At 43.6% G+C, this 23,243-nt stretch overlaps 2 protein-coding genes across 2 annotated transcripts in view; one reads left to right on the top strand and one right to left on the bottom strand.

The window, feature by feature from the left end:
• COL4A6 (collagen type IV alpha 6 chain) overlaps window positions 1–17,185 on the bottom strand; it is a 135,070-nt gene extending 117,885 nt beyond the window's left edge. The window contains exons 1-2 of the mRNA XM_082771064.1: window positions 17,005–17,185; window positions 16,852–16,906 (exon numbers count right to left, since the gene is read on the bottom strand). Coding sequence (XP_082627190.1) covers window positions 16,852–16,906; window positions 17,005–17,018 — 69 coding nt within the window. The 5' untranslated portion in view covers window positions 17,019–17,185. The remainder of the gene's footprint in view (window positions 1–16,851; window positions 16,907–17,004) is intronic.
• A 406-nt stretch (window positions 17,186–17,591) lies between these two features.
• The window catches only part of COL4A5 (collagen type IV alpha 5 chain), an 86,985-nt gene continuing 81,333 nt past the window's right edge, over window positions 17,592–23,243 (top strand). Inside the window, exon 1 of the mRNA XM_082771239.1 lies at window positions 17,592–17,773. Coding sequence (XP_082627365.1) covers window positions 17,681–17,773 — 93 coding nt within the window. The 5' untranslated portion in view covers window positions 17,592–17,680. The remainder of the gene's footprint in view (window positions 17,774–23,243) is intronic.

Genomic DNA, 23,243 nt, shown 5'->3' with positions numbered 1-23,243 from the left:
AGACATGTGACATAACAAGGAATTTAAGGGGTAGTTCAAAATAGTGGGCACAGAGAAAATTTCTACTTATTTAACTGGAAGATACGCACAAGGCCAGCTCCTGTATTTACAGGTCATTGTAATGGCTGAAGAGACAAAGCAGCTGCTCACTAAGGGACCTACAGTCACTGTTCATCCTTCTTTTAAATGCCAGCTAGTGTCTAAGATTTTAGGGGATAGAAGACTAACGTTTGTTTCTGGTCACACAACATTCAGAAAGGAGAGTTCGCTATTTTTCTTTATAGTCAAGGGTAGCTTGGTCCTAGGCAGCACAACATTCCTTCATAAATGTAATACCATAAAATTCTGTCTTAAACACAGTTGGTTTTGCCTTTTACACGTATCTAGATAGCTACAGAAATACAGAAAACAAAAACAATACCCAGTGGTTCTCTTTCCAAAAAATGACTATTAAAAGGGAAACGTTTCTTGGTTTTCAGTTGACAAATTTGAACAAGATAGTTTTATCCTCTTGTTAGAATGTATTAGAATCATTATCAAACCTAAGAGGGGAGCTAAATCAATATATTTACTAATATTAAACACCCTTACTGACCTAAGGTCTGGAAAATGACTCTACAGCCTGTTGTTTGCCAAGCTCCTGAGTGCAGGTGTCACACATTGGCGCAGTGGGATAACAGCCTGGAGGAGGAACATTGTTTATGTATCTATGTAGGCCAACAAATACACAGACTACAAAACATTCCAGAATTAGGCCTTCTGAAGAAGGCTTCATCAAACACTTGAATTTTCTTGCGCATGGCCAACTATTTGGTTTTCTTAAAGGTAAAACAAAAGCCAAAAGAAGGCTCACAAAAAGACGAAAATACGTATGAGAAGTCACCCATGTGAAATTACTAGCAGCAAGATGATTTCTCATCAATTCTGGCTCAAAAACTCCTAAATTCATCACTGAGCACAAATCCTCATGGCTTAAAGACTGAGCATGAAGTTATTCCTGAGGGAGAAATCAAGTATTTTAAAAAGTATTTTAGAGAAACGTGTTTAGATTTATTTTGTCTTTGTTATGACAATAATCACCACAAGCCTTGCCCTGACATGACGGAATGTATATATCTCACAGGAAAGCTGCAACCTTTTGCACCTAGCCCTTCAGAAATCCCAATCTCAGCACAACACTGTTGTCGTAAGAAGCTTCCACAGCAACTTGAGTGATAGAACAGGCAGGGCTGGGAATTCGCAGGAAGCATTTATCTCAGTCTGTCCTGAGCTATCAGGGGTTCTGATGACTTACCCTTTGTTTCGGAGGAGATAAAAACCAGAGGTCCTGGCACCTGGTGACCATTAGGAAACTAGATTTATGGGGGTTATTAGACACCGCGTCCTGGTCATATTCCAACACAAACAATTATATTTGGCCTTCTTAAAATTCCTTGCTGTTTCAAGATAAGTCATATATCCTTCTGCCCATCCAGAGATGCTGTGCAATGTTTGCTGGTGTGCTACAAAACACTGCACGCATCTAATATACTGTCCTACACTAGGCCATGACACTGCCTTCATCTATTTGCTACCCAAGTTCTTCAGGTAGCTCAACCTAATACTATCAGGAATCTTCATTCCACAGGGTGCTGGAATGGGGAGAGGCTGCACGCTCTGTAACGGGACCATGGAAATAGCTCGCAGGGATGAAATCCTTTAGAGCTACTTGTGTATCACGGCAAGAAAAAAGACCAGAACAGCAGTACCACATACCAATCTGCACCCTTTTCTGCTGATCTCTCAGATATTGCTGCATCCACATGCCAGCTTACAAGAGGGTTTGTTAGAGCATCCAGGATCTTCATGTCAGAGGAACGCATTTATGTTCCTCTGTCAGTTATCCGGCCTTGGTGCTCCACCTTGAGCTCTTCCATTCTTCTTCAGCTATGGAAAGGACATTGGTTGTAAACGGTCACTCCTGGAGTCCCATGTCAGTTAAATGGGTAAATTAGCTCAAAACCAGCTTGGGTAAATATCCCACTCAACCTTCTTCCAGAGACTTAAAAAGTTAGGAAGGGATATTGGATAATTAATCTGGATATGATGTCAAATGTACCCTGAAAACTATTTTGACCTGCTCTTACTGCCATTTGAGATTTCCAAGAGGTCAAAACTAAGCAATAGCTGTATATAAACATACACCCACATGCATTTTTACTCGATTCAAGTATAATAGTTTTGGATACTTTAATGTTAATCTTACCCAAGGATTATGACCCTAATTAATTTCTTTATTTGTAAGAGGCATGTGTATTGTCCCCAGAGTGAACACCAAGATGTAGTTTCTGGCTTAAGCAGGTTTCCTGTATATTTTGGCTGCACACAGGAACATTTTTCCTGTTTATATGAAATAATTTGATGTTTTCTGGAAGACCAATACTTGTACTGTTGCAAGAAAGGAAATCAGAACGATCCCTTTGGATCACTGATCACTGACTCAAAAGATTTATGATCTGAGCTGTCACACCAACAATCAGCTTAACAATAAAATCCTGTTGCAGAAAGGTCCTTTATTTACGGGCTCTATTTACATGCCAGCAACATAAAGCGCAGCTGTGCTCTGAGCTCACAGGTCCTGCAGCTACTTTGTTGTCACACTGAGGAAAAAGAACAGTTTCTCAAGAAGTGACAATTGCTTTCAGGACTTTCCACAGCTAGCTAATTACCAGCACCTTCCCCCTGCAATATGTGATTTTAAATTAAAATCAGGCTTGAACCTCCACATCTATACCCAGGTAAAACATTTAGCTTGGGTCGTCTCTGTTCTAAGAGGCAGAGGATCTGCCCTTAGTGATCAGAAGAATTATCAGGGAAAGCTCTGCATATACAGCATCTTAAACAGCGGCAGTGCAATTCAGCACTTGGTGGGATAAGACTGCCCCTTGCTGAGCAATATTTCCTTTTCTTTTTTCCTTTTCTTTTTTTTTTTTTGTTAGGTTTTGCATGCTTCTGGTGGGTTGCGAATTTTTGGAGTAGGGATTGTATTTCAATTCGGACTTTTCGTGTACAAGAGTACAATGGGGTCATATCTGGTGACCTAAATTCACAAGAGCCAGCATTACAAAGGTAAGTAAAAACATGAGGAGGCTCACAGCTCTACAATTAGCATTTCAGAACAAATTATTCCTTGCAGTGATTTTTAAACATCACATATTTTTAACAAAGTGGACGTAAGTACTATCTGAAGGGTCTCTTCAAAGCATAAAATCTCAATAAAATTACATGCTTGGGACTTCTGATAAGCACATTTCCTTCTCTTAACCATGAGAAAACAAAAGTCACAGCTATCTATACTCCCACATTAATCCCACAGACCAGGATTGATATAAATTGCAGTGGGAGAAATATAACTAGACCTAAGAGTACAACCTATGAAATGATCCAAGCATTAACTTCCTAAAATCCCTCTCAGAGGCAAATAACAACTAGGAACTGAAGAACAGGGGTTGTACATTGTACATCCTGACACCCTGCAGATTCCTGTGGTACAGAATACATTAAAAAGGGCAAAAGGTTATTTTCCAGCAAAGTTTGTAAATTAAATTCCATAGAAAACCAAACAAAAGGTTACATGAGCATTCACTTATCTATGCGCTGTGAAGTCAAAAGAAAATATTTCATTTCACGTTTTGCAAAGGTGCCCTAACAATAGCAGCTTACACGCCACGGGTGTAGCAAACAAGGCTAAATTAATTGATATCAAATTTCAGCCAAAGGTGCTGGCCTGAGAAGGGTCTTAAAGGATTTTTTTTTCCAAATGAATTTAGGCTTTAAGACCTTTGCTCACATAGTACAGCAAGCCTATCTGAAAGCACTCACATTTTATTTAAGTGGATCACTTTTCAAGCACACAGGCTTGCACAATGGCACAAAAGGAAAATAAGAGATGGTCTAGAAAGTTATTTAATTTAGGTAGTTAGATAAATTACCTGATACTAACGTATAAGTTGTGTAACTTATTTAGATTTAAACCAGCTACAGCAATATTCCTTGTCTCACATTGAAGAGAACGCCCTGCGTTTGCTGTGTTGGAGGTGTAGAAGTTTGCAGCAAAGTCTACATAAAACCACAAAAAGGAACATAATGGGTTTAATGAGGAATTGCCAGTAAGTATTGGCCTCCTTTCTCTCAGACACACGCACCCATGACAGGGCACAGCCTCCTGCCTGATACCAGCAGCAGTGAACCGGATTTCTGGCACCTGCACCGCAGGCCTCTCTCGCTCCATTTGACAGCCTGCCTCCTCCCACAAACTCGAGTGCCTCCACAGACATTTCACAAAAATAAAATAAAGAGAACACGATCAATCAATGTCTTTTTAAAGGCTGAACATTGTTCTCAACACTTAAGTGTGTCCAGTGTGCATCAAATATGATATAAGTGACGCAGCCGGTCCTGCAGGCCAGAAAAGTATGATTATTTGTTTTCTGCTCTTCAGTCCAGCTTTATATAAACAAAGCTCCAGCCTGTCAGAGATCCCTGCTCCAGCAGCACACCAGTGCCAACCCTCCTGCACACAGACCCGAGAAATCCCCCAGCTGGCAGGTCTGAGATAGTCCAGTCACAGGGAAACCATCTGATTGCCTCGATGCTGCTCAGGTCAAACATCCAGCACAACAATCCCCCGCAGTCAAGCACCTGGCTTAAAGGTTAGGAAAGAAAATATGATACTTTTAGAACCATTTTGTTTCCCTCAATTTTGTTTTCCTTTAGTTTTCCTCAATTTTTATCCAATATTTAGGGTCAGAAGGTGAGATTTGATTTTAAGTAAGAATGGTTATCATCTTTACATGATTCCAATATATGTAACAATTACTTTTCTTAAATCTTGCAATAAAAATGAGAGTTGGAAACTCTGCAGGATTTCTTGAGATGGGCATGATTTTTTGCCAACACTTCAGGAAAAAAAAATCGCATGTACTATTGTTAAAAGCATAGCATTCTAAGGCTAATAAATTAAGATTCAATAAAACCTTAATAGCACTAATTCCAGCCCTCTTGTAATCTTTTAAAAGAACTGGCACCCCATAAGTCCCTAGATAACATAAAATATGTTTTTATTTACAGTTTGTGTTTAGAAGTTGAAGTAACACCAACTTTGTTTTGTTGGTTTACACTGATGCCATTTGTTGGGTACAGGCTAGGCTTTTATCTAATCCTCATTTCTAACAATCCTCATGGACCTCAGTGGTATATATGTACAGAAAAGGACAAGATTTGGGTAAAACTTTTAGTTTTATGTAATTAAAACACTTTTTCTCTATTTTTTTTAAAACGAAATAGCCATTTTGTTCATGATTGTCATGATTCTCCAGTCATAAGTATTAGAAGCTGGTTGATTATTCATGACAAATCAAGAAAGCAAAGTACTTGTGTCATCTTAGGAAACCTGAGGAAAAAAATAAGCAAACATACAACCAAAACCCAAAGCACTAAATTTCTTCCAATATTACCAACAGATACCTGTCCTAAGTTTAAAGCAGACCTTCCCTTAGGCCAGTTCTACTACAATGACATAGAATCACAGAATCACAGAATCACAGAATTTCTAGGTTGGAAGAGACCTCAAGGTCATCGAGTCCAACCTCCAACCTAACGCTAGCAGCCCTCCACTAAACCATATCCCTAAGCTCTACATCTAAACGTCTTTTGAAGACTTCCAGGGATGGTGACTCCACCACTTCCCTGGGCAGCCTGTTCCAGTGCCTCACAACCCTTTCAGTGAAGAAGTTCTTCCTAACATCTAGCCTAAAACTCCCCTGGCTCAACTTAAACCCATTCCCCCTCGTCCTGTCACCAGGCACGTGGGAGAACAGGCCAACCCCCACCTCGCTACAGCCTCCCTTGAGGTACCTATAAAGAGCGATAAGGTCGCCCCTGAGCCTCCTCTTCTCCAGGCTGAACAAGCCCAGCTCCCTCAGCCGCTCCTCGTAGGACTTGTTCTCCAGACCCCTCCCCAGCTTCGTCGCCCTTCTCTGCACCCGCTCAAGCACCTCGATGTCCTTCTTGTAGCGAGGGGCCCAAAACTGAACACAGTACTCGAGGTTCGGCCTCACCAGAGCCGAGTACAGGGGGACGATCACCTCCCTAGCCCTGCTGGTCACACTGCTTCTGATACAAGCCAGGATGCCGTTGGCTTTCTTGGCCACCTGAGCACACTGCTGGCTCATATTCAGCCGACTGTCCACCATCACTCCCAGGTCCTTCTCTGCCTGGCAGCTTTCCAACCATTCCTCTCCCAGCCTGTAGCTCTGCTTGGGGTTATTGCGCCCCAGGTGCAGGACCCGGCACTTGGCCTTGTTGAACTTCATGCAGTTGACCTCAGCCCATCGGTGCAGCCTATCCAGATCCTCCTGCAGAGCCTTCCTACCCTCAAGCAGATCGACACACGCACCTAACTTGGTGTCATCTGCGAACTTACTGAGGGTGCACTCGATGCCCTCGTCCAGATCATCGATGAAGATATTAAAGAGGACCGGAAGGAAGATTACGCATATTTTCCCTTTTTCTAACCCCTGTCAGCACAAACCTTGATGAACAGACATACAAAGCACCAGGAGTAAGTACAATCATTTTACACACAGCCATAAACATGCCCCATGACAGGGAGTGGGTAAGAAAGTTGTCCGAAATCATTCATCAAGTAATGTTGAAAACAGAGCCCATTTTTCCTGATTCCTTATGGCCCAACCAATGCCTCCCGCATTACCTGCGGAACGCCTTCCTGTCCCAGCATAAAACAGCTGGCAGAGGTCAGTCCCCTGCTACAGCTTCTTTATACCATCAGGAAGCAATCAGTAATTTTAGGCTTATGGAGAACAGAAGCTGTGGCAGATATAAACCAAGCAGTATAGTGAATTTCACAACTCTGCCAAGTATTTGGATGTACTGTAGCAGTTTCATCTTACAGAAAGAATCTGGCTTCCAACAGAATTACAATTACTTTCCCTTGCCAGTGTTACAATAAACTTGTTTGAGGGCAGCATTTTAATTCTCTTCTGCAACGTTTTCTAGATATAATTTGATACTAGTGATACCGTGATACAGCACAAGGTAATAACTAAATAACCAAGCATAGGATGCAGCTGACGCTCTCTATATAAGAAAATAAGGATCACTCCTGCCAGACACTAAAATTCCAAAACAAACCTGAATATAATCAGTTCAATGAGGCTCTCAATGAGATACTGCGTAAGGTGCATGCTGGATCCTCACTGACCTCAGCTAAACACAACAGCATATAGACTACATTAGAGAGCATGGAAGTGTTTCTTGTCTCAGCCTCTCTCACCACATCCACAGCTTTTATTGGATTCATATCATCTTACAGTACACTTTTACTGCCTACCTGTAACAAGGGAAAAGAAAAGGAAACAATTCCCATTATCTGCAAAGTAAAGAAAACTCGCAACATTCTTCATGAAGATTAACCCTGCCGTCACCTTCTCTTTACACAAACTTGCAGATTAAAAAGTGCTGTAAATCTGCGAGCTGCAGGGCTGTGGAAGGGCCCCTCTGAACAAGTATGTCGTGGAGCTAGCCTGTACCTGCGTCTCGCTGCACATTCCTCCGGCAAAGGAATCCAGGCCCGAAACCCAGTACCCCTCTGCCCTCCTGTGCATGAGCTCATAATACCGGAATGAAGGGGAGGAAAATTACTTTCTCACAGGAATTTCTTCAATGGAAATTATTAGCGTGCATCTTGATGGATCAGGTTGTATTTGGTCTGGTTATTCTTACCCACGGAACACTTACCATGAAGAGAACATGTATCCAACTACCTCAGCAAAACTAGTGTCTGGTAAATTCAGGGATACGTTATCCCAGCAAGATCTGTGACCAGTATCACCTCACAAAAATCACTGAGCTGACAGTCTTCTGTGCAGGAAAAAGTATCAAGTCATTCTAGATCTGGACAGCAACTTAAACAGCATGAGGATTATTAAATTCTTATTTCTTTGAAATTAAAAAGTTGCCTGAAATATGCTCTACAGCTATTGATTTATGAATCAGATTTATGTTTGGGGGGGGGGGGGGGGATTCAAAAATACATAACTTTTTTTTTTTTTTTTAAATATAATACTAGTTTATTTCTACCTAAAATGCTTGGCAAACATTTCAGTTTGCTGTTTCATAAAGCATCCTTGAATGAAGAGTCATAGTAAGCTCTGATCTAAGCATTAACCAATCCTACTGTACCCCACCAGCCCAGAGCTGAGACCAGCTAGCTGGTTGTCAGTCCTTGCCACTCCTCTGAGACGCGCAGAACTTGGCTGGGCAGTGTGAGGTTGAAAGATAAAAACCAGCCAGGCTCGCTGGAAACCTCTCAGTATCATGCTAGCACATAGAATAATGATTCAGCTGGACAGAGGATCTTTAAATAGCCACAAACAACTGATTACATTTCTGTGCCTTACTGGTTAGGTTCAACCCTTCCACAGCTCCAAAGACAGACAAGCCCAAGCCTTCCCATTCATAGGGGACCCTTAGGGCATACAAAGGGCTACCAATTATCCTGGGACAGTTCAAAGCAGCAAAGCTCCACAATAGACCTGGGTTCATTATGCAAAGTGCTGTTTTGCATTTCCCAGCTCTAAGGTCTGTTCACATCCAGTGCCGGAGCAGAGAACGAGGAGCCAGAATCCATCCCCACTACTGACCGGCCATTTGATCTGGGGCAAAGCTTTCTTCGTGCTAGGAAAGGAGCAGTACCACTGCGTAATCTGCCACAAAACAGCATGGCCAGGCACTGCGGAAGGACATCTGCAAAGCACTCAAAACCAGGGGTGAAAGACAGTACAGTAACATAACCAGCGGTTATGTATTTAAAACTGCAACAAACTACTTTGTGTTTATGTAAGAGAAAGCGTCAAATAGGGTCAAATGAACATCCATGATAAAAGAACTCTAGAAAAGGTATAAAACCGACAACATAGTTTAACAGGCATGTTCATTTCAGCATTCAGCCTATCCTGCAAGTCTCATCACTCTGGAGGGTCTGCAAACGCATTCTTACGTTCAACGGAATATGAGCACAGTGACATTAAGAACTCTGCCCCAGAGCCCAGTTTGTACAGCCTCTTTGCAGAGGCTTTTGTAGCCTCTGCAAAGCCTCAGGTGTTTTTTTTTGCAGTTTACTTGAGGAACAGGAGGCCCTCACTTCCCAGAGACCCTGCTGAGGGTTCTCAGCACTCCCCATGCTTCAGGGCCAATACATTAACATGGAAATTGCTCCACGGAGAGGTATTAGGTCAAACCACAGTTCAGAGCTCACTCTAATTATCTAGTCAGATTCCAGTTTAATCCTAACAAGATTATAGATTCACAGAGATTACAGTTGTTAAGAGTACCACAAAGCAAACCATGTAATCACTACCTTGAAGAGACCATCCAAAGTATACTGTTTATGGTCACCAACTCTTTTAACTTCAAAACTCTGCAGAGTTTAAAGAGTATTTCCTGTATCTACTTAGAGTAAAAGCAGGCTCAGGAGGTGGTATTTGCTCTGGCAGCAACAATGCTCTACCTCTCCAACAGGAGTGGCTTGAGAGCTTCTTCTCTTCACCACCCTATGAACATCTTTTCTCTTTTTGTTAAGTTTACACCTTACACCTTCCCCAGTGACAGCAAAATCAAATCAGTGAATCGAAGTAAAAGCTTGTGTATTTCAGAAGGAAGCTGGAAATCAAGCACCCTACTTTGGGCACTCGTGGTTTACTGCAGACCACCAGCCATGAGCACAAGCTGGAGACCCAGCACACTTCGATCCTTCCCTGCAGTAGCGAGGAGTCAGTATGTTCTGTACAAAACCCTCCGTACACCACACAACGCAATGCAGGACTTGCCAACCGGGCTTTCCAGCCAAATCCACGCTTCTACTTAGAAAATATTTACAAATACATTAATTTTACAGATAATGCTCCAACTTTTCAACCCCTTCGCACACATTTTGTGATAGTCTTGAATCTCACATGGAGGGCTGAGGCTGGAAGCCTACGGGCTCCTTTTATGGAAAAGTCTGAAGACTCCTATAAATTCTTAATTTTACAAGCTTGCTTTTTGCCAAATGTTTCTGCTCCTGCAGGCTATGTTCTTCTAGTGCAGTTACACCCTGCTCTGTGAATAGGTTTAATCATCAAAGTGCAGTATAATGATTCACCTTCCTATTGTTTTGATGTGTTCCCACTATAGCAATCACAATAATTCCAAATTGCTTTTAAAATGTGTATGTTTTACAGAGTAAGTGATTTCTGCATATTCCACAGCAAAATGTCAACCGATATGAGGAGAGCTATTACAACTTTAAGGTCCTGTACCTCTTTGGGACTGTCAAGTAATTGCTCATTGAGTCAGTGAATCTACTTAACTTTGTTACAGTAATGAGATACATACATACAAGCATTTCTGAAAAATTGACTTGCCAGGCTATAAATTCTGAACATCGACTCAAAAGTAAAGTATTAAGAGTAACAGATTCATCATTCCTTTTTTTTAATCATATCATTTTCTAAAGAAACACTTCTTGGTTTAAACCTCCATTTTAGAGCTACACATCATTTCACGTCTACAGAGAAATGGTCTTTCTATATGTGAGAGCAAAACCTTTCTTAATAGAAAATAATACCTTTAATGATTCCAGCAAACACTTGGTGCAATGTGAACAGGCAAAGTGCATGCAGTAATTTAAAAAAGTTTGGAAAAGGCAAAGCATAAACTTATCACTATTTAGAGCTTTAAAATGATGCCAGGAAGAAAAGTAGGACAGTTATGTTTCGTTGACACACAGCATTTACGGAGTACTTTTAAGAAGCATAGGAACATTTCTAAGTCCATCCTTTGTTTAACTGCACTCTCATTTTCCTCTCCTCTGCTTTCCAGATCAAAACCAACCCCTTCTAACACTTATGTGTTTATGCAGATGTCTTTCAGCTCGCTCTGTACAAACATTTCATCCAATCTGATTACTTTCTAGAAAGTGGCAGGTCTTGATCTCTCTGCCAGCCAAAGAAAAACTTTAAGGTTGCTGTTGCTACCTTGCCTCCAAGCTCTTTCCCCTTCTATGGAAACGGTAAGATGACGCATGCAGAGTTGAAGGAAAGGGAAAAAACACATTTAGTTCTTACAGAAACCTCAACTGATGTATTGCCTTTTCTGGCTAGTTCGTGATTAGTCCAGATGCGATACGTAGATGACTTTACCTGCGGTATATGTCACACTGAAGTCTTGCCAATGTTTCTGTCAAGGACGGGATCGTTTGTTCCTATTACTAATGGGAAAAGCAGCAAACACTAGGTGCAAGCTTCTGAAACAAATCTGTGCAGAGATTCCTAGGTAACAGGCACTGACATGTCCTCACCACCGCAAAGAGCGAGGCATCAGGAAAAGCACAGTAAGATTACTGCCAGGAGTCATACTGGCAGCTCCCTCGGCTAAGACACAAAGGAGAGCTAGGAAGGCAGAGGAGCTTAAGAGCACGTTGAGGCAAGGGCTGGAAACACAAAGTACAGTAGGTTCCAGCTGAACAGGAGAAAACAGAGCGGTAAGTGAATCATAAGGCAAACTTAGAGCGCAGCTGCTACCGACATCTCAGTGGACTGAAGCAAGACCAATCTCACCGCGTTGATCCTCTCAATACCAAGGTAACCCACTGAGCAGAGACTAAGGGAACAGGACGGGGCTGGTTCAGTCACCTCAAAATACCATGACAGCACTCTACAAAATAAGAACACCAATTTTTGTTATTTTTTTTATATCAGTAAAAGTACCTTAATTTTATTACTTTCAGGTACACGCCCTAAAGAAATTTATAATTTCATAAAAGGCACTGAAAAAAGCTTAAAACCACCTAGCATCTCTGAAATATATTTGTTTCCTCAGCACCAACACAGAATCACTAGCTTTGTAGCCTTGAGTTCTCTCTCTTCCAAGTTCATCTTCAAAGAAGCTCAAAAACCAGAACATAGGCCGTATTTCCCTGCGCATAGCCAAAACTCCACCTGACAAGAGACTGAGTGGATCTAACATAGCAGTCAGCACTCAGCAGCAGCAAAAGTACTTGAAGAAATAATGCAGAGCATCTGTATGAATAGTGAGCAGCCTTTGGATCAATTACACCCTTTTCAAAAAGCACTGCAGCTTCCTATGGGTTGAAAACTTGTCTTATTAAATACCAGCAGCTGGTGATAGCTCAGCAGCCCTTCCTGAACAGATGCTGCATCGCTGGTGTTCTGGGGGAAAGAGTTTTCTTCCTCTATGAGTCAAGGAGTCACCAGCTCTCTTCTAGGAGCATCTGTGTGTCTGCAAGTGGGGCGTGACTATGAAACACTAAAGTGAGGTGGAGGTGAGACCTTGGGCACTTCTGGATTTGCAAGCCACAGCCCTCTTACTGCCACAACTTTTTGTAATCTGTACGTTCTCGGAACATCTGGAAGCACATCACTGCAGTTCCCTTAGAAAGAGTTAGGATGGAGTAAGGTACCAGACCTGTACTTACCTTGACAGCATCCCTGCTGTGAGGCTGGAGACAGGACAGAGACCCCACCACGAATTGTCCCTACCTGAGGGACACCAACACAGCACCAGTCCTTCAGGCAAGGGAATGCTGTGGCTGGCACTAAAGCTGGCGTGCCCCAGGGGAAATAAGTTTCTTAAGTCATATGCTGCCTCTCACACCTATGCAAAAAGGCAGCCGCCACCTTAAATGGATAACAACACAAAAAAGATCTCTTCAGAACACAACCACACACCTTACCTCGTTTCATAACTGCTGTGACCAGATGCAATGTTCAAGTAAGAAATAAAAGGCCATGCTTTATGCTCAGTTATCTTTAGCACCCAGAAGACATTCGGCAAATAAACCATTCTTTGTTTAGATGGGAGAGAAGGGGATATTGAGCATTACGTGAAATTTTCCATAAAATTTGACACGTCTTGGCAAAGGCTACACAATTAGCAATTTTGTCTCCCTTGTATATTTTTATGCTTCAGATAAAAATAATTCTCATTATTTTTCTACAGAATCAAGGATTAGCAGGCCTAGTGCTATTAAAATTTGACCTTTCCAACATGACCGCTCTCAATGCAGCGTGCATCTTTGCCAAAGAAGTGCCTCTGCACCCACATGTCCTTACAAATAAGAAGCTGCCTTGCCTAGTAAGCAAATTTAGAAGTTTACAAGATTAAAACTGCATTTTACATTATTTCTTGAATTTCTATAATCCTTCCTTACATAAGCAATTTTATCAGACATTACTTCTTTATTTACAAAGGTCAAAGCTATGTAGACATTATAGCTGTAAGAAGTGAGTCTTCAGAAGGGTCACATACCTATAAATAGTGGTCAAACAACAAAGAAGTGGGGAAAAAAGAACTTTTAAAACAGATCTTAATGGATAAGATCATATTTCCAGAAACTGAACCGTGGAAAGTGGAATGATGAGAGTGGTAACTCTGTTTTTAAATATCCATAATTAAACAGCTATTTTTTTCCCTGCATATAGACTGCCAAGACAAAAATTACCTTTGGCGTGAGGCCACTGAAAACAATGAGTTTGGTTCAATTAAGCCCACCCAGTGCATATTAAATTAAACGATATCAAGAAACATTTGTACCATAATTAAATGCACAGAAAACCTGGGGTATGGTAAGAGAAGAAAGAAACAAGATCACCTGGACTAGCTTGTCATAAACCAGTGAACTCCAAATACAGCAGACTGCCCAGAACTGTTTTTATCACATAGGGTTTTTTTTTTTTTTCCTTACTTGTATACTTCCAAATTTAATCTGCACATTTATTATCAAGAAGAAAAAAATAAAGAAAAGATTTAGAGGAGTAGCAATAATACATAAAGTCCACACTCACGAAATAAAAGCCAACTGAGCTCTATGTGAAAGCTCAACTGCTCCAGAAGCTCTCCAAGAATAACTAGTTACTCAGGACATCACATCAATATTGGCCCATATTCCAAGCTAAATTCCAACTAGCTGATCAGTAAGATAAAGGACATAAACAAGGAGTTATCTCACCTATATACCAGGTATGCTCACAGGTGGGCACAGTAGAACTACTGATACCATGAAGCACCTCTGAGAGCCTTGTAAAGAGATGAGAATGTCAAATTTCACTGCAAGAGGGTATCCATGGTCATTGCAACCATCTTTATGCCACCCTCCAACATGTTTATAGGACATCCCCAAAGCATCAGCAAAACTCCGATTGCCCTCTTTGAAGTCCCTCTTCTAAAAACTGCATTTTGCCCTGAAAAAGCCCCATTAGCAGTCAGTGATTAGCTGAGGAGAGCACCTGCCACAAGGATTGCTCCCATGTTTTGTCACACTCCCTCCAGCCCTGGACCAATTCTTGCCATTTGCCTTGGAGTGCAATGGAAGTACTGCCCTTCTAGTTTATACTTAAGCAATTTCTTGCACTGACACTCCTGAGACACGATCAATGGAAATTACTAATAATAAAAGACTGAAAACTTGAATGAGGCATAGCTCCTGAAGTGACTTCATCTGACAGCTGTTAAGGGAAATTCTTAGGTCACTCCCAGAAATTAGCCCACAGACAAGGTAACCCTCTCTTGCAAAGTAACCACACAGATAACAGTCATTTATACTTTCATCTTTTGGTTCAAGAGAACTTAGATTGCATTATAGGCCTAGTTTTGTACTGCCACTCAACACGTCATTTATACCCAGGAAAAATAAGTACAAGCTGAGAAAATAAATATGATACGCTTTTAAATCCTATTCTTAGAAAGGGATGAATGGCTATACTTCTGAGCCAAAGCCATCTTTGATGCAACTTTATGCAGGATGTTGGCCTGACATATCAGCCCCTGCCTAGCCACTTATTCTGGAAGAGTGCTCAACAAATCAGTGCAATAGCTGTAGGGTTTATAACAGGTAAGTTATAGAAATCAGATTAAATGAAGGAAAGAGAAGGTGAACAAAGTTACAGATCACATCACCTTCAACAAGAAGTACTTTAACTGTTGACCATCTCTTTGAGTAGCCTTTGGGAAGCTATTACTCTTTATTGACCCAAAGCTTTGACTTCATTCTATTAACATTGTATTTCACATCACCCAGGCACTTCAAATCACACAGCTGAGGACTATTCGGTAACCTTACAGAGTTTCTTCTTTCCACACAAAAGCTCTGCCTACTGCAAAACCAACTTCAGTTTAGCATTTTCTCTTAAGGGCTTCATGCTGGAAGGTGTTAGGGTGTGGCTGTTTTGGTGGTGGTGGTGGCGACTTTTCAATTTTTTTTAAATCACTACTACAAGAAAGTCAATTACCCACTGCTCTATCTGAAAAGATAACAAAAACATAGTTGTCTATCTTTCCTGTTGAGCATGTTTGCCAGCTTTTTAATAATGGTAATTACGTGTATTAACCACTTAGACATAAAAAGTACTAAAACTAGATGTTTTAAGGACCTCTTTCTGAATATTTTTGATACCTGTAGACTGCTCACACGAGAACAAAGATCTCGTTTGTTTTCTAACCATGAAGAGAACGGCCAGGAGGACTTAGAAATGGCATGTAGATATTCATCTTACTCATTTCAATAGAACTTCCATTGACAAAGTCCCTTTGCATACAACAAAACATATCAAGAAACAGAAGTCTGACTGTTTGAAGGTTGCACTTTCCAACAGGTATAAAGCAAACCTGAAACAGATAATTAAAAATCTGATGTTGGTTACGCCTATCAAGAATAATTTTACTGACATACTGCATGAATTTATAAAAAGAACAGCAAAATATGGCTTGCCATTTTTGTTTCAAAACGCTTTGAAAATATGCACTGCATTTCCACGTAGATTCCATGGTATTAAGAACACTCAGAAGAACAGTTGCTGGTTTTGTTGAAGGGAAAAAAAAAAAAAAAAAAACATGCAAAGTAACTCCCACATCTTTGCACATTGTTTAATCTTTTAATCTTTGGGCAGATTAACGCCTGTAACTACCACCTGATCAGGATGGTGTAATTCTACCAGTCCAATCGATTATAAAAAGTGAAAGGCAGAAGCAAGTCTTTCATGCTTATGAAAAATATAAACTCCTCTGCTATTAAAGCCTTTTCAAGAGATTTCTTGCCAGTTGTACAGGAAGGCTCTAAATCCTTAAAATTTTAATCAAAAGAGTAGCAAAAGCACTAGGAAAACATTGGCTAAGAAATCAAGAGCTCATGTTTTAAACTGTTTTTGCTAGAAGCCTGTTAGAAGAAGAATTTAAATAAACATTCACAAAGCATGTTATACCGACCACTTACGTTAATTCGTTGTAGGTTACGTGTGGTGAGATCGGGACTACACAGAGTAAAGGACATTGTGCAGCCTTCATTCCCATCACAACACAGCAAGGGGATTGCTGTGAGCTGCCTGCACACCACTCGCACGCTGGATTCACGCTACAGGTTCTCCAAAGGACTCTTTCATTCGCTGCAGCCGAGCGGGCTAACAACTTAAACACCCCAGTTACAGAAAATTACGAGACCAAAAAAATGAAAACGGTGAATGTGTAAGAAGCCACGATCCCCCGTTAAGCTGTTTAAACGTTAATCAACCCTTCGTTTCCCCCCTCAGCTCGGAGGGGTCGGGGGGCAGCCCCTGGGGGCAGGGACCCGGGGGCTTGCAGCAGTCGGCCCTGAGGGGATGGGGGCGGTATAGGGGGTAGGAAAGAGGGCAGAAAACGGCTGTACTCGTTGCCCACCACCCCAAAAAAACTACGCAAGGGGAAGCCTGAGGGGGACGGGGGCAGAGAGCACAACAACCAGCTCGGGCGCCGCTCACTTACCCCACTCGCCGGCTCCATGCCCAGGCAGACAAGCAGCAGCAGCACCCACAGCAGCCTGAGGGGAGGCGAGAGCACAGAGAGGGTCACGGCGGGGCCGGGGAAGGAAGGAAAAGGGGAAGGGGAGCGAAGGGGCCACCGCGCCCCGGCACTCACCCAGCGCAGCCCATGCCGCCGGAGGAAGGGGAGGACGCCCTGCGCGGCTCAGGGAGCGGGGGTTTCCCCCCCGAGCCGCCTCTCGGTCACCTCCTCGTCCCTGCGGTGCGCGGACAGCGGAGTTTGCGCGGCCACAGCCGGGACGTCGAACCTGAGGTGCGGGAAGCAAAGCGCGGCCCCGCCCGGCCCCGCCGCCCGCCCACTCCTGAGGTGCGGACCCGGCACCGCCAGCGGCCCCCACTGTCGTCGAACCTCTCACACACCCCGCTGCCTCCGCCGCGAAAAATAGTCCGGGGCTCGACGGCCGCCAGACGAGGCAGCGGGGAGAGGCAAAAGGCTCCCGGCCTCCGTTCCGCCAAAACCCCGACGCCCGAACCGTGGAGGGCTGGCGGGGAGCGGCGGGCGGGGAGCCGCGGCCCCCTCTACTCAGCGCGGAGCGACCCCTTCCCCACAGACGCGCTGGGGGCCGCCTGTGGCGCGGATGAATCTCGCGGGGCGGGCCAGTGCCAGTACTCTCGGGAGGACTTGAGCCGGGAGGAGCGGGCGAGCGCGGCAGAGGGGCGGGCGGTGGCGGCGGGGTGGTCGGGGGGTGCTGCTCGGAGCCAGCCGGGCTACCCGCGCCGGGCTATGCCCGCGTCTCACGCCCGCTCCCGGACCTCCTGAGGTGGCTGCGAGGATGGAGCCGCGGTGGTGGAGCCGCAGCCCAGCCGCCGGGTGCTTGGTGGTGCTGCTCTTGGGGTGCTGGCGGCTGGACGAGGCGGCGGCGGCGGTGAGTGTGGGGCGTCCCTGGGCTCTCCTCAGGAGCTGGGGGGCAGCTTTGGGGTCCCCTTGGGGGCTGCCGGCTGCGGGGAGCTGACCGCAACCCGGCTCGGAGCGGGGCTGAGGTACCGGGGGGGCCGTGTGCGGGAGGCAGGGGGACAAAGGAGGCCGGACGCCCCCCTCCGGCAGGGCTGGGGGCGCCCCCAAGGCCCAGGGGTGCTCCTCGGGTGGTGCTGGGCGCCCGTGGTAGGGGCGAGGAGGAGGAAGGCGCTGTGCTGCCCCTGGGGTGCCCGCCCTGCCTCCCCCCACAGGGCTGGGGCAGGGGGCACCGGCTGCTGGGTCAAGTGCTTCACGGGGACCTGCTGCTGGCGAGGGGTATGGAAGGGAGCAGGCTCCTGCTTCAGCGTGTGCCAGCTCCTGTCTGTTTTTTTATGATCCACTGCTTGGGGCGATAACTTTTCTGAAGCTTCCTTGGAAGAGAAAATGAGTTCGGGTTTCTGATGTTTCAGATTGTTCCCCAGTTGAACAGCGGTCCTAACTAGAGCTGTGCAGCACCTCTTTGCTGTGGCCCTACTCCACGCGCGGTTTTGTAGATAGAGCCGACAAAATCTTCCTTGTCTGGAGCTCCTTTGAAGTGCATTCCTTTACAGTCAGACCTGGTAGACCTTTCGTTTGCCCTTCCAAAAAGTAAAGACTGGCTGTAATGCTCTCCTCTACTCTTCCACCCCTTCTTCTTCCCAGGTGTGTACCCAAACATGAGTGACACCAGTGTGTTAGCAGTGCTCAGCTGCTCACCTTCGTGTTGCCTGCGGTGCTGCTTCTGGCCCCAGACTATTTTCCATAAGGTTTCCCCACTTTTTACCCCTTAAAGGAGGGGCTGGGTCAGTTCCACCTGCAGGATTTCACTGTTTTAGGAGGTGGGGATTGAAGAGGGATGGGTCTGTGTGTATAAATACGGCTCTCCCCACTCCTTTAGGAAAGCCCTGAAGCAGCGGGGGGGTGTGAGTGATGGGAGTCTGTGGGGTCCTGGAAGGAGACACTGCCAGGCTGACCCTGTCAGCAGCCCTGTGCCTCGAGAGCAAAGAAAGGAAAAAAGCAAAATGGTGGAGTTTGTGGATCTCAATGCCACCATGTGCTACAGGCTTTCTTTTAGGATGAGCCTCCTGGGGTTTTACTGCCCCATGGTGAGATGAGATTAACTCAAGACCTGAGGGCTAGTGGGGATGGGAGAAAGAGGCGGGCAGCTCTGTTCCCAACCTACGTAAATCCTGCTGACTCTCTGGTTTCTTAGCACTTTGGTGTTCTGATGCCCTTGAATCTCCCGTGATGGTTACAGTGCTGAATTATGCTGACCCTTATCAATTTGGATCAGCGTTTTACTCTTCTGATGGTCAGAAGAGGTAGAACTAACATTATAGCAGTATGCATAATGCATACAGTCTCTCTGTGAATATTGTTTTGGGGCCTTATGTTAGGTTTCCACATCCCAGCTGCCCACCCTGACAGCATAATCCTGGTGGGATGATTTGAAGTCATTTTGGTGTCCTGACTAAAATATCTGAGCTTATTCAACCTCCTTATGCACACTTAAAATGTAAAAATCATGTTGTCTTTGCTCTGGATTGTAGGGCTATCTATGTTACTTGATAAGTACAAGGTGACAGAGCATTGCTATTATCTGTCCATGGAGGCAATGACTTAATAAAACCATCAGAAACTCGTACTCAGTATGGATGAATTTAATTGTTCAGGTTTTATTACTGGATTTCCATTGCCCTTAAGCCATAAACTCAGCTTGGTGAGTAGGATACGGGTCATGCAGTGCACTTGTACAGACTGAGCAGTGATGTAAGGTGAAGCATGTAAGCGCTGGCTAGCAGCATAAAAGTAGCTGGGAGTCAGACCGGTGCTGCTGCAGAGTGGGAGGAGGAAAGGGGTAGGATATGGTGCCAGCTGCGATGGAGTACAGGAGAGGTGCTTGTTTGCTGTCATCAGAGTATGCCAGTGCTTATGTACGCATGGGGCAATATTGTTGCCTAAAAGACTTGGTGTTTCTTATGTAATTCCACGTATACATATATAAGCCAACTAGTTTCTATTATAAGCAAAGTGCTTTTCCCTCTCCTGCAGGCTTACCCTTACTATTATAGAGAAGTCATCTGAAGTTGCAATTGTGGAAGTTCTTTAGTTAAAGAATGGAGATGAGCTAGATTATTGATTTGTGTTAATCTGTGAAACTCCATTGAAGTTAGTGACTGCTTATTAGCTTTTATTGGGGGGGAACCTTTATGGCTAAGGCCTAGATGTTTAGTGTGTGTAAATGGGCTTTGTATGCCCTGAAGTTGTCAAAAATAAAAGTTTTGCAATGCCTTGTTTTTCTTTGCCTGTGTTTTTTATTCCAGTTTGGCATGAGTATATGCATATATCTCATGTAGTTAATTACACTGTACTTAATTAATATTCTTGATGTGTATATGGTAGTTGTCTCCTTTGGACCCAAATACTTTTCATGGGATTGGTTACCATTATCTTGCATTTCATAACTGCCTGGCTCTCTAGTTATGAAAGCTAGGTCTTGAAAAGCAGGATGGAATGGATGCTCGCCTGCAGAACCCAAACAATATTTCATCCTGAAATTCCGAGGATGTGTCTTGATCAGTCATGCACAAGACTGTTGCATAACATCAAGGCTCAAGCCCTCACACTTGCGACTTGTCACTTGTCGTGTGTTTTGCCTTTCATGGCAAGGACCTTTCATGGTTTGTGAAGATGCACAGTAACAGTTGTATCTCAGGATGTGCTCTGGTGTATACTGAAATGCAAACAAATCCAAGGAATTCTGCATGAAACCTAACAACACCCCTTTGGACAGTAACATCTAATCTTTCGTAGCCATGCATAAAAAATAGTTATGGATCTCATTCAGTTCTGCTACATGATGAAAATAGACTGATAGTTCAGCAGAAACTGCTAGCATACTCTGAGGGCCTCTGCTTAGGCACTTTCCGGTGTTTTCCTCATTATGAATGGATTCATCTACTCACTGTAAGCAATTATCTAAGCTACATACTTTTTTTTTTTTTTTTTTTTTAAAGAAGGAAGGGTAAACTTTCCTAGGATGAAGTGTTACCTGGTTTATTTAACAGTTCTGTAAATTCACAGTGACCTTTCTACACTGAATAAGGAGTAGTGCTCACCATCATGCAGTTAGCTGCTGTCAGTTTTACTGGAACACGTCAGGACTTATCAGTCCTACAAAACAACTGAAATCAGAAAGAACACCCTGGCAAAGTTACCAGGCGTATTTTCTCTCTGGGACAAAGTGCGGCGAGGAAGCGGTTCCGCAGGCCATGAGGATGTACGGTGCACTCTGACCCTCCCTTTGCTTAAATGAAAGCTCTCCCCTAATCGCATCAGCTGTGTAAACTCTCCCCTGCGCATCACCACTTCACAAGATATCTAGATAACGCTTGCACGTTCGAGGAATAGCGTTATGCAAGCGTGCCCGAGCAGCCTCAGCCAATAATGATAATACCAGACAAATTGCTGGGAGTGAAAGCACTTTTTGCCTGACTGTTGCATCAGGCTGTCTGGACTTGAACTCACCAGGGTGCTTTTAAGCTGGTGCTCTGCCCAGTTTTTGGCTATCTGATGTCAACTTCGGGCTTCTCTAAGAGCAGGTGGCTTACAGCACCGAACGTGTAAAAATGTGTTCAAGAGGTGTACTTCTGGTATGGTTTTAAGCATCCTTTGCCTTCCTGTGGGAGGTTAACAATGCAATTAAACAGTATGAAGTGTTGCTGATGCAGTGCAGCTTTCTGAAAAGGAAACTCGCTGAAAGCCCTGGTTATGTAATTGCAGATGGGTGGTGTGCAGAGGAAAAGCTTCAGTGTACCGAGGACTTATCAACAGTGTGAATGCAGCTGAGCTGCAGAGGAAAAGGTCCTGTTTGGTTTTTTTGTGTTTTTTTTTTTTTTTTTTTTAAAAAAAGAAAAAAACTCCAATAGTAAGCTAATTGTAAAATAACTTTTGTTTTAAGCCTTTCTCACAGAGCTCATATCTTTCTTGGAGAATTTGTGAAGGAGATAGTCCTAAACTTAGGATACTGCATGTGGGAGATACGTTCTTAATTTTAGGGTGAAGAGCTATTTCGCAGTCACATAATTTTGAAATTATATTGTGAATTAACCATTTTAGCATTGACTTGGTGGTAATTTTTCTCTAAAAGTCTGATTCTTAAACTGTACTATGGACGTTTTTAATATTCTTGAAAAAGACACCCGTGATTTTGTTTTTTGTTTATGAAACCACGTCTCTGTTCCCACGCTCCAAGCGGGAGTCTGGGGTAAATACCGACCTGAGGCCCCTTCCAACCTGAATCATCCCAGGGCTCTAAACAGAACTACGTGAGAGTAAAGCCGTGCTCTGAAGCCTGCTTTAAGGCTACTTGTGCATCCTGTAGTCAAGAATTAACTCTAACTATGCAATTGTAAGTAGGAGGTTTCATGTCCACTTCCAGTGCAGCTAGCTGCTGCTGTGTTTTGGTCAGAAAGCCATCTCTTGCTGTCAGCATGGGCAGCATTGAAAAACGCAATTTGGATTTTGTTTTCAAACTTCAAAGTACAAGTTCCCTTTTGCGGAGGGTGTCTTGCCCAGTGTATGTGTATATATGTTACTTTGCTATAATGTAACAAGAGGAAAAAAAATGTAGCAGTAATATTAACAGTATTTTTAACCTGAAGCCCGTTTTAGGAATCAGGAAGAAAGGGACTCTACAGCTATGGATTTGAGCTGATTTCAGCAATACCCTTTAAGGCTCAGTTATTGCAGCTCCAACTTCTGTGGTTGGATTTCTCTTCTTGTCTCCTTCTCCCATTTGGAGGGGAAAGAAAATAGTTTAGTCTCATCAGCATTTTGTTTCTTTTACCTAATCTCTCTAAGGAATTAAATTGACAGAGCTGAATTTCAATGTTCCCTCTCCTGGCACTGTAAAAGCCATCTACGTACAGCACTTAGACTAGCGTTTAGTCAAAGAGCTGTCTACAAAATGATTTTTTGTCTTTGAGGCATATGGTTAAACCTGCAGAACTCCTCTCCTGTGGTCAAACATGGCCCCCTGTATGCTAGATAAGCTTTGCTACTGCAGCTCTGCTGGAAACCCTACTTGCCTTTGTCTTAGCTTTCCTTGAGATAAGTGAAGCTCAGCTGAGAACAGCCTAGTAAGTCCTTTTTTTTTCTTTGCCATTGTCTGCCTTTGGTAAGGCTCTGTGCTGAAATGCCCTAAATGTCTGTTAGGGCTCTGTGCTGAAATGTCTTGAACATGTTGGAAAAACCTGTTTATTCCAGTACTGACCTTAGCTGTTATCACTGTGAATCTTGCTTTTAAAATGCCCCATTAATTTACAGGAAGATTACTTATGCTGTAGTGCTTCCTGGGGAATTAAGATGCTTTGTGAAACTAGACTTGGACAGCCCTTACT

This window comes from Aythya marila (genome assembly GCF_965140915.1).
Source record: "Aythya marila genome assembly, chromosome: 13".
NCBI lineage: Eukaryota > Metazoa > Chordata > Aves > Anseriformes > Anatidae > Aythya > Aythya marila.
The sequence above is the reverse complement of the archived record's forward strand: the minus strand, read 5'-3'. Positions and strand labels throughout refer to the sequence as shown.